We start from the raw sequence: 11833 nt of genomic DNA on the forward strand, positions 1-11833 counted from the left end.
GGCCATCCTCCATGTTTCCCATCCATTCAGCTAGTTTTCTGAGCCTCGATGTGCAACGTAGGCCACACTCCACATACAAACTGAACACAGTTTAGACAGGTGTTAGGCCATTCTTCCATACAGTGGTGCCATACATGAGGCCAACCATCAGAGCACCAGGATGTGTTCAAGTAGCATCGAAGGACTATGCACACTTACCTTTACATTGGGTCTGTGTTTGAGGTAGGTTGACCTGATCTGGAGGCTGCATGATGATAGAATTCATTAGCATTTTCAGTGATACCTTGTTGTGCCAATCAAGCATAGGCAATCATCTTACTCAAATCATATCACTAATGATAATGTTAATGCTCTTAATTCAATGGTGTATAATCAGCATAGTCCATAAGCATAGTGGATGATATCATAACCACAGTAGAAGGAGCCAGTTCCCTACCTGAGGAGTATGTGCAGGTAGGACCCCAGGCCTGTGAGGAGGTGCCACCAGGCATGGAACTGTGTCACTGTTCCAACACCAGAGGGCAGTCTCTGTCTAGTGGATCTGGGTGACAGGTGATTCTCCATCACATCACATACACTACTAGGCTACAGAGCACTGCCCAAAGCAGTCCAGATCAAAGAATAGATCCCCATCATACAGTCCATTAAATCAGATACTGGTTAAACTGTACACTGTAAATGGGTCTTGGGATTGACTTGGTTACATACTGTATAGTGGAGTTTGAATTTAAAAGTAGATGATCATATTCTGAAATGCTGACATGTTACAGAATGAGCAGAGTTGCAAGGGAGAATTGTTATTATTGTTATTTGTTGTTGTTGTTGTGTATTTATTTATTTACCTCAGTGAGTCACAGAAAAGATTGTCAATGTTCCATAGCAGGAATCCTAACAGGAAGACACTTAGGGAAGTGTAACAAAGAGGCCTGAGCCAGGGGTACACCCTAAAATGGAAACAAAACCAATATCATCTAATAATAACTACAAATAAATGATTGTGTTCCATGGGGCAGCTGTCGATATCTAACAACCCCTAATAATAATGATAATGATAATAATAATAATAATAATAAGAAGAAGAAGAAGAAGAAGAAGAAGAAGAAGAAGAAGAAGAAGAAGAAGAAGAAGAAGAAGAAGAAGAAGAAGAAGAAGAAGAAGAAGAAGAAGGATAATAATAAAATAATAATACATTCATAGATGTGGATTACATTAAATTTATTTACATTTCTGGCAACGCCTTTATCCAAAGCGACTTACAACAAATACATACTATATGTAGGTACTATGGCCTCTGAAATGGTTCTTTCAGATTCATATATTCCACAATAGCCAAGGCCTCCAGGGAAAGGTTTGCTTTCAGTATACTTTACAATGATAGATTTGAAGGATAACACAATGTACTCTTGAGCTTTTCAGTTATCTGATCATTCCTATTAGTGTAGGCCACAAAACTGCTGCCTCAATAAACACTACCACTCACCATGTCACAATGAAGATCGATCGCAGCACTAGGCAGGCTACCAGTGTCCCGTACATGACCTGAGAACACACAAAAGCAAAATCTTAAGCTTAGAACTATATGGCAGAGATGAAATGAGACATGATGCAGGTACCGATATCATGGTGAGCTTGTTGCCACCAGTCTTTACCCTAACCCGAAAATCTAGTTAGACTATATGGCATGTACAGGGTCCAGCCACCAGGTTGTGCTAAATCTGGACTCAAATAAAAGGACTGCTCCTATAGTTCAGAGCTACAGTATCTAAAAATAGCCACATGAATCACGTTGGTGTATTGTAACAGTGTGTCTTAGCACAGACCATGACGCAAGTGCATGAATTCATGAGAAATTCAACTGCTTGCAGCAATTTGGTAAGAAACAGTTGGACCAATGTCCTTACACTTCCATTGTGTCCACTGAGGCCCACAGACGGAGACTGTTATGAGAAGACCCATCGCCGTAGACTGAAGACCCATCTCTTCAGGCTACATCTTGACTGTCCCTCCTAAAGACCTCTTCACCCCCCACTACCCCTCTGTACAGTTCCTCTACTGTTAATAAAAAATAATAATAATAATAATCCTTCCTTCTTCTAGCATTGTGACTGCCAATGGCCTCTGGTCCTGGTATATATACACTTACTTTAGACAAATGTACTTGTTGTAAGTCGCTTTTGATAAAAGTGTCTGCTAAATGTCAAAAATGTAAAAATGTAAATGAGCATTTTTATGGCCAGACGTGCACCAACACAGAACAGTACGATTAGTAAGCAAAGAGAGCTCTGAAGAGTAAACAAAGGGCGCTTTGTCCCATTGAGCCTGTTGTTATGTAGCAACACAGACACCTCTCCAGACACGCAGCAACACTGGGTCGCATGATGGGGGCTCAGAGAAGACATCATACATGTACTTAAGGCCAGGGGGTTTTCCTGACCACATGACCTAACCAAGGTATATTACATCTACACTGAGCAACATTCAAAAAGTGAACATCAAGAAAAAAAGTGAAAGTCAACATCATGAAAAAAACAGCTGTGAACATGACAGGAATGATGAGACTCAGTCAAATGCTTTAAAATGTTGCAATCTTGAACTAGGACATCTGGAATGACATGCCACAGTAGCAATCAAGCTGTATCAAACAGGACCTCACGTCCGGCTGGCCCGCTGGGACAATATTTACGAATGAAACACTGAACCCTTATCACAAACAAAGAGTATGATCACTGAACAATGAACATGTGCACTCCCTTACCTGGTGAAAGACTGGCTCCTTCCATTGTAAGTAGACCTGAAAAAGATGAGGTCAGGATCAATTAATGCAACAAAATTTCACAGCACAATCTCCACCTCTATAGTTTCTGTTTTGAACTGCTGACTATAAGCTCATTTATGATGGAATGATAACCGTTAATATGCGGAGGCAAATATGACTCACCACACTGACCGAGACACTGAAGATCAATAACAAGGCGATTGTAAATAAACTGATTGTGTTTTCCTGCTTGAAGCATTCATATCTGCAACAGAAAAAATAAATGACATTTCTTGTTAATCAAAGGCATAAAATACTGTTGTAATTGTAATTACAGACATATACTAAGGCATTTGAAAAGAACGGAAACCAAAGCATGTACTGCACATGAAACACCTGTTAAAATGGAGAAAGGACACAGTGCTGCACCCACAGACATCAACTAAATTATACATGTCCTTTAAAGCCACAAGTACAGAAGGAGTTGTGCTTTCTTGGAATGGATCTAGAGTGCACCATCACGTTGCTTACCAGACAAACGTTGCCTTCAGTGGGTTTTGGGCCTGGAGAGTGTTTTGAAATATGTTCAATGTGGCAATGACTGATTGTGAAAGATGAGGGTGTAAATCCAAAATACTGGGCACTTACAGACAGTAGACAAAGACACAGGTGCTGTAGATCATTGGCAGCTCATCCAACAGCTGTAGGAGATAGTGGAGACACAGAGAGTGACGTACCATGAGATGGTCAGCACGAACGAAGAAGGAATCATTGTTCCACCATCTTTGTCTTTACTCCAGTGTCTCAGACATAACTTGCAAGAAAATAAATTTGGCATTCCATGGCAAATATTTCTCCTGTGCAGCAAGCACTGTATGTACAAATGTGCATTCAGCAGAATATAGTGAGACAAAATAGTTTACGGTGCGTCCTTAACAGTCACACACACCAACACACAGTGATCTATTGTGAGTGTGTATGCTGACAACGCATGATTTATTTTGATATAGTACAAGTTAGCTCACCTGCATCTCGTATTGCAGCGTCATGTGGAAGCACCAGGAACCAACGCCAACAGCTGTAACAGGAGCAGAGATGCCCTCAGACAGGAACCAAAGACATTCAAACTCAATTCTCACAGAAACAGAACAGGATCCTGATGATGTACAGCACCGACATCTTTCCTTTCAAAATACTTTACAGACATGGGGATTACTTTTCTTACCTGCCAGTCCCAGGAATGAACAGACATAGCGGAACTCCAGGCCATCTTTATACGTCTGGATGGCACCGTAAATAGGAGGAAGGATCATAATCAGGTTACTGACAGTGTTCCCTGTACAACAAGACAACAGAACAATTTTCAGAGGAAGAAAAAAAAACATGCACTCTACAGTATTACAGCAAACAACACTCACTGGATGTGCATGAGTGGAGCATTCCTGAGTGGCTCAGCCTTTCAGCTGAACCGGTGATAATGTTCTGAGACAGAATCAGGTTTACAATGAGCACGTTCCAATTACAAGACTCTGGACAGTGACCTCTTCTATAGCAGTGTTGTAGATGTGTTTTTAGAATAGATGTAGATGTAGATGTGTTTTTAGTAGAATGTGATGAGGTTGTAGTATAGTTTTGTGTTGTTCAGCAGCACTAAATTAATTTAGATAAAATTACATGGGGAACGAATGGCTGCTGTTTTCTGTCATTGGACTTCTGGACTTCTCTATTTCACGTTTTGCATAACTTTAACTGTAAATAACTGTGTGACCTCGATGCTGCAAGCTATACTATTGTTCTCCTCTTAAACTATTGTTCTCCTCTGCTGAGGTTTTGAAAACTGAGATCTAGCGCCCACAAAAGCACAATGAGAGTACAAATTACTGTGGCCTCTTTCTTTGTCTTCCACACCAGGTTTAATGAACATGGCACATTCCAGCCTTTTATTCTACAACTTGGATTCCTATTTAAAACCATGCCTACCACTCACATCACTGTGTGGGTCTAAGGGTGAGGTGAGGTGAGGTGTGTATGGTGAGGGCACCATCGAGACTAGAACAGTAATTCTATATCTATGAGCACCATGAGCACTATATCTCATTATGGGAACCTGAAGAATCAATTCAAATATCAGTTCCACTGATATGTGAGTAATCCAGTGTTTTCACCTATCAGCAGGCAGGGTGAAAGACGATTAACAGAGGACTATTGGGACACAAGGACAATGTTTGTGAAGTCACGTCAGAAGTGCACTAGTCCAACAAAACTGACTCTGACCTACTTGGCAGAGTTCCAATTTCAATAAACTGTTGCATCACAGCAAGTGCCCTTTTAAGCAAGATCAGACCATTATGCACTTTGCCATGGAGGACAAATTCATGTACATGATTTTGTACACGTGTATAGGCATATGGACCTTATTGTTCATCAATCAAGGATTGGGGTAGTTGTGTCCAGTATGTATTGGCTATACGTATATATTACGTATACAAATATTCAACACTAAACAAATTGTAGTCTAACAGTAATATCAAAAGAGTGGGCGTGGGATATCTTCATAGCCTCAGGCCCATGGTTTTACCGTTCCAAGCCAGCCCGTCAATATCTAACAGCCATAAACACACTACTGTACATGCTCCGCTCAGATGAAATGAACAGTCCAAACACCTCATAATGGTCCCCCAACCCCAAAAAAAAAAAAAATCTCAAAAAGTTGATCTACCACCAAATCACGAATCCTGACCAGCCGGTTGTTTATCTCGTAATGACACAAAGGAATGGAGTCATTCGATAAAAATCGCGAAGAATTTTTTTTTTTTTTGCGGATGTCAGTCGGTGCTGCCAGCGAGACTTCTCCCAGCTCTTCTAGTGGCGCTCCTGCCGAACGCGATTTAATGGCTGTAACACGCCTGTAAATCAGTAGGTTCATTACTACAGTATAGGAGGTGGTGAATGAACTCAGCTGCATTATCGTGTTCAATCCCAGTCATATCATAACAGGGTCTGCTTTAGCCTACTGAAAGTCTCAATTCCAGAATAACATAACGCACGGTCCGACGAGATGAAACCACAGGTAATTTTGTAAAACGATGATGAAATAAATTTGAAATGAATGATAAAATGTGGATAGATCCGCCAACTTTTCTGACTGGCTATTAAAACTGTATTGCTCGTACATAAATGCCGTGCCCCACTACCCTGATGTCACACAAAATGCAATGCACTTAGTCCACGTTATACATATACGTTTTTTTTTTTCTTCCTGAATTATCACATCATTTATAATTTAAATCCATATTGGGGACCAACCGTACGGGAATGCACCTTAGCATTGCCATGTTTACGCTATTCTAGACGGCCATTCGCACGCATCCGTCTGTATTTATCGCATTCATTTTGGATTCACAAAACGTCCGTTTCGATACGCATGGTATCAGCTGTATGCCTACTTACAGAATTCTGCGATGTAGAAAGAGACCACATAATTCTCCTCACACCAATCCAACGTTGAGGTCGGCCGGCCCCAGTATCCCAGTCTGTCTGCCGAGGGAGCCATGATGGAAAATGAACGGGATAGTTGAGAGTGAGGGAGGAGGGTTGAATCCTCATTTACGGATTTATGGCCCCATTCATTTTTTACAACACTCTACACAGGTGTGGTTTTGTCAGATTTTACTGCAACCTGCAAACCGGCACAACCGTTTTTTTTAAATTCTTTACTCAATCTACTTTACCTTCTGCAGCTGCTTGGGATTCAACATTGCATGATAGGATGCGCACAGTGTCTGTATGGGAATCACTGTTAAAAAGTATCTGGGTATTTTTAGACATACTGTAGGCTATAACACACTTTCATATAAGTATTTTGGATTATCATACAAGAACATAGTATTCTGAATGAATTAAATGCACTATTTAGCCAATATTATCAGGTGAACAAATCATAGGAAACGCCTGTTTTGAATATTTGGGCAAGTATCATGACTTCAAGAATACAATACTTTTTTCCTCGTTATTTTCCTGACATAAGTAGGTCTTGCATTTTCCAGATGACCAAAGCTATGATTTGTATGAATGACATAACATGGCACAGAGCCAAGTGGGTCAGAGGTTAATTTAATTTAAACTCTTAACTTTCCAAAACTTCCAGGAGTGTCTTTTTCTTCCCTACTGTAAGTGAAACCACCAAGCAATCTAAGCAAAGTACTTGACAGATCACAGAATTACTATCTGATACCAAAAGACAATCAAGGTCTATCGTGCAAACTCTCATCCTAAAAAAAAACATGCATGGACACACACATTTTAAGAGATTTCGACAGTATATTTTGCTTGTCCTCACTCCTCAGACAAAACATATAGTGCACAGTGAGTAAACCACATCATTGAAAAAAGCTGACATTGAGATTGGTGTGTCTGGTGTGTGAAATGACAGCTTTTAAAAAGAGTAAAAACAGCTCCTCACAGTGACCACAATCTACAGGGCACGCAAGCAACTTCCACAGAAGTTGTTGGTGCTTAACATGATGGTACTCTACAAGAGCAAGGTCTACGCCTTAAAAACCTTGTATACCAATGATGTATATAAACACGTCTATACATGTATGTTTTAAACTTTATTCTGTCCAGTGATCAAATACGTACAGAACAGAACAAATGATTGCATACATTTTATTTAAAATTACATAACATGATATACAGTACCAAAAGTCACTCTGAATAATAATTTTTTAAAAAGCATAGCAACAAACATTTCTAATGCTATATAGAAAAGTAATTATATAATCATAAAAGTTTCTTTCTGCCAGCAGAAATCGTTGCCACAATTTTCAACAAATCTTACGCCCTATTGTAAGGGTAGTTACAGAAATACACACAAAAAAGGGAAATATGACTTTTAATGAATAATGAAATCATGAATTAGTTCCATTTCAGTCCAAAAATATGTCTTCCACTGGGAGAAATTGAACTTGGTACAATGCACCTGCATAAAGTTCAGGTAAAGTCAGTATTCTGATAATTCCCCACGCCTGTCTTGGCCATCATAGACTTGCTAGAGTCATCATCACAATACTTACATCAAGATGGACCTATCTGACTTTGAGAAAGATATGTAAACAAAGACGATTTGATGAATAGCAAACATTCTTTGATGATGATAAACACAATTCCCAACTTGTTGCCAGCCTGGTTTAAAACTAACATCAGTTTATTTACATATCTTTCAACATTATAGAGAGGTAATCATTGATCACTATCAGCACTGGGTGGGACTTTGGTTGAAGTGACATTAATGAGTGCAGAGAAACATCATTACAGGCCATCTTAGGTTGCATCCTGCATCCCCAATTTTGACTTGTCCAGCCTGGTGGTGAAGCAGACTCATAAAACAATGCCTATGACATCACAGGTCAGCTCCTCTCCCCTCTCTGACTGTCCTATCTGCCTGTGGAATTGAGCCTGTCTCTGTCTCTTCCAACAGTTGACCTTCTCTCTGAGAGCAATGCTTTTGATGCTGGGTAAGAGGTGTAGGATGTTGCTGGGCAAAGACAAAACCCCTGAATTGGACAGGTTCAGCTCCTGTAAGGCAGTCAGGCCACTGAACACCTCCACGTTCAGTGAGCCCAGCTTGCCATTGTGGGACAGGTCTAGGACTAGAAGGCTGCTGAGGTCACTGAAACTGTGTGGCTGGATGGCTACCAGCTCAGACAGCCCACTAAGAGACAGATGGGCCAGATCCCTCAGTCCTACAAAGCTGTCCCTCTCAATACAGAGGATGGGGTTGCCATCCAGACTTAGAGACCTCAGTGGGAGGCCTAGTAGCTTGGGCACAGATCCCAGCCTGTTCCCTGACAGGCTTAGGCTTTGGATGTTGGGAGGAGTCATCTGTGGATCTCTGATGACAGAAGTCAGAAAGTTGTGGGACAGGTCCACACTGATGGGTCCTCCATGGCCCTTGTTGCTAAACATATCCAGTCTGACCACCTGAAGCCTGTTGCTGCTCAGGTCTACCTCAGTGAGAGGCAGGCCTGAGAAGCATCCTTGTGCAAGCTCCTCCAGAGCATTGTGGCTAAGGTCTAGGGTCTCCAGGTAGCGCAGCCTGGAGAAGGTGCTGCTATTGAGCCTGGAGATGAGGTTGTTGCTCAGGTCCAGGCTGGCCAGTGTTGTGTAGCCCGGGCCAGAGAGAATGGAGTCTGTGATAGTGTGGATGGCGCTGGAGGACAGGTCCAAGGAGGAGGTGTCCAGGGGGATCAGGATAGGAGCAAGGCCTGGTCCCACCCCGCTACAGTCCACCCTGGTCAGGCTGAAGCTGTCGAATAGGCCAAAGCTCTCCACTTCACAGCGACATCTTGGGTGGCAGTCCTTCACCGCAGCCACATGGAGGACCAGAAAAAGCCAAATACTCACACCCTGGAGACGGGACATTGCACCCTGAGGAAGATTCAAAAAGAGGGAATGATGTTATCATTTATTGATTCACTCTCTTCCTCTTCATTTAAACCATAATAGTACTGAACATTTATTCTGAATCCCAGCCAGGAAACACAGTTTGATTACGCCCTATTAATTGATTAAAACGAGTGGACACATTTTTACTGAAATCTGCATGCTGCAATTCTCTCTCCCGCGCCCACTAATGGGTACCAGAATGTATTTGCTTCAATTCAAATGTAATCCAAAACTCAAATGCACTGATTAACATTATCTCTCTAAAACCTGCTACATAATCTCCCTTGTCAGGACAGGTGAGAAATGTGAAGAAAAAACATGTTTTTCTGTAGAAACTGAGATACAGTATGGTATTTGGTGAGAGTAAATAACTTTGACTGAGGGAGAAGCAAGGGCTTGACGGTTCTAAATCATACAAGAGTCTCTGTGTTCATTCATCCACCATGTATGAGGCATCTATCACAGTCAAGCAAAGGAACTACTTTTTGAGCAACACAATCCAAACACATATTCATTGAAAAGCATCAATTAGAAACATAGCAAGTAGCACCAATTAGCAGGCAAAAATAAATAAAAAGGCCAGATGTCACTGTAAACAACATGCATCTTTACACAAACTAGCTTTCTTCTATGCATCCAACAGCTAAATGTATGTTGAGTACAATTTAAAGGGAAACCTTCAAGATAAAGTGTGAGCCTTTGGCGTGCTTTGGAATTAATTTCACTATTGTGATGTTTCTTGTCAGCTGGAGAAGTACCACCTGTCCCACCCTGGGATCAGCTGTGCGGTGAGTGCACACAGAGGCTTCATGTTAGAAATACCTGCCCATGGGGGAAGGGTGGGGCACCAGGTGTGCATGTGAACCACCACAGAGGCTAATGAAAAGTTTAACAAAACACTGGATTTCACCGTAAACCAACCCAATCCAATCTCTATTACCAAAATGAACCCATCTTGGCAGTGGCTATGAGACATGAATTTACAGTGAGAAAATCGTGGTTGTTCTGTTGTAGTAGCAATAGGACAAAGAAAAAGGACCACTGGCTTTTGAGTTGTATCTCGTATTGCGACATCAAAGGTTTGTCATTGTTTACGATATACTTGGAATACTTGGAAACTTTCACTGACAATTGGTAGCAAACCTGCTAGAGAGTACATACAAGTAGGAGAAGGGTGTGAGTAAGTCTGGCTCAAAATGTTGGGGAGACTACGATTACAGTAGATGCAAGCATGACTAAGCAACAGAAATTCAATTTCCAAGCGAGGAATTAGCAGTAAAGAGAATGTTGGCAGCAGATTTATGGTCACAGGTTTATACTCACCCTCACCCTTGGCACTCTTTACTCACACTCAGGATTACATGATTATTAATATAATTTAAGATCAGAGAGGGTCTTTAAGAAAGTCTTTAAGGGAACATTTCCCCCATTATTAACATCATATTCATTATATCCAGCACCATACCAGTGCCTACATATTTAAAAACACAATTTCTCTATGTTCTGTAGTCAAAAAGATATGACAAAAGGTCCTAAGAAAATTACCAAAACTACAGCCACAAACACACTCCTACTGGCTGGAAACTCACTGTAGTTTCTGAAAACTGAACTTATTTTTTACCCCCAATGACATCATCCTCATGTCTCTTTGACTACAGAACGTAGAAAATTGCTGTCTTCACATGTGTAGACACTGGTATGGTGCTAGATATAATGAATGTGATGTTAAAATGGGTGACGTGTTCCTTTAAATACTTTCTTCAAGACCCTTATCTTAAATTATCTTGATAACCATATAATCCTATTTGATGAAAGTGAGTATGAGTAAAAAGTGCTAATGCATTTACTTGGCCGACAGATGCACATTTTAGAACACTGTATTGTTGTCTGATGTGATTGACCCCCTGTGCACGAGTTCTTATGATCAAGATTTGGAGCTTCAAGACCAATCAGACCTTTGACAGCAAGGGAATGGCTAAAAGTAGTTAATCAAGATAATATCAGTAATTCACCATAATAAAGGACACCCATTATTACCCCCTCTTCTACAGTGACCTCATCCGTTTCTTTTCTCTGCTTTCCACTGGGTCTTGCTACTTTCACACCCTCATTACTCTCACATCTGTGAACAGCATTGCTGCGACATTATCATTATCATTAGACGAGCAGAAGGCATTGTTGACTTACCTTTACAGATTGCATTGTTTTCTAAAGTTTGGGTGACAGTTGGTAATCAAACTATGAAATTACCTATTCTAAGTGTTTTTTCTCCATTCTGAATTTCAGCATAATAAGATCTCGCCACCCTCTTAACTGTGAGTCTACAGATCACATTGAATAATCGAAAATAAAAATGATGGTTCAAATTGATAGAAATGATATGCTTTGTAGGCCGTATGCGGTACAATGTTACAAAAATGCTGCATTCATTCGTAGGACCTTCAGCAAATCGGTAAAACTTATAGAAGAACCTCTGGTTGTCAAGGAATGTAGAGTGCTCACCTTTTTGGTGGATTTGTGGAACTTTTTCAGTCGATTTCTTTAGGTAGCCGATAGGTATCTCACTTATGGCAAAGACAGTCTTGTGTTTGAGCAGACTGTCCTTGACATGTTTGAAAAGTTCTGTGCTTC

The 11833-nt window shown here is 40.8% G+C and overlaps 2 protein-coding genes across 2 annotated transcripts; both read right to left on the reverse strand.

The window, feature by feature from the left end:
* acer3 (alkaline ceramidase 3) lies at positions 1-6308 on the reverse strand (the record flags this gene model as incomplete). The annotated part of the gene is made up of 11 exons (XM_083685853.1): positions 1-80; positions 199-244; positions 437-541; positions 843-944; positions 1481-1539; positions 2756-2791; positions 2939-3020; positions 3404-3456; positions 3781-3833; positions 3981-4091; positions 6206-6308. 11 exons carry the CDS (start codon positions 6306-6308, stop codon positions 27-29), a joined length of 804 nt encoding a protein of 267 aa, XP_083541979.1. The 3' UTR covers positions 1-26.
* Positions 6309-7130: 822 nt separating this feature from the next.
* LOC310800965 (tsukushi-like) lies at positions 7131-11833 on the reverse strand. The gene is made up of 2 exons (XM_083664867.1): positions 11705-11833; positions 7131-9184 (listed from the first exon to the last, which is right to left on the reverse strand). Exon 2 carries the CDS (start codon positions 9176-9178, stop codon positions 8135-8137), a length of 1044 nt encoding a protein of 347 aa, XP_083520993.1. The 5' UTR covers positions 9179-9184; positions 11705-11833; the 3' UTR covers positions 7131-8134.

Source organism: Argentina silus (assembly GCF_951799395.1).
Source record: "Argentina silus genome assembly, chromosome: 2".
Lineage (NCBI taxonomy): Eukaryota > Metazoa > Chordata > Actinopteri > Argentiniformes > Argentinidae > Argentina > Argentina silus.

Excerpts from the sequence above, each read along its gene's own strand:
- LOC310800965 (XM_083664867.1), bottom strand. The coding sequence starts at position 9,178 with ATGTCCCGTCTCCAGGGTGTGAGTATTTGGCTTTTTCTGGTCCTCCAT.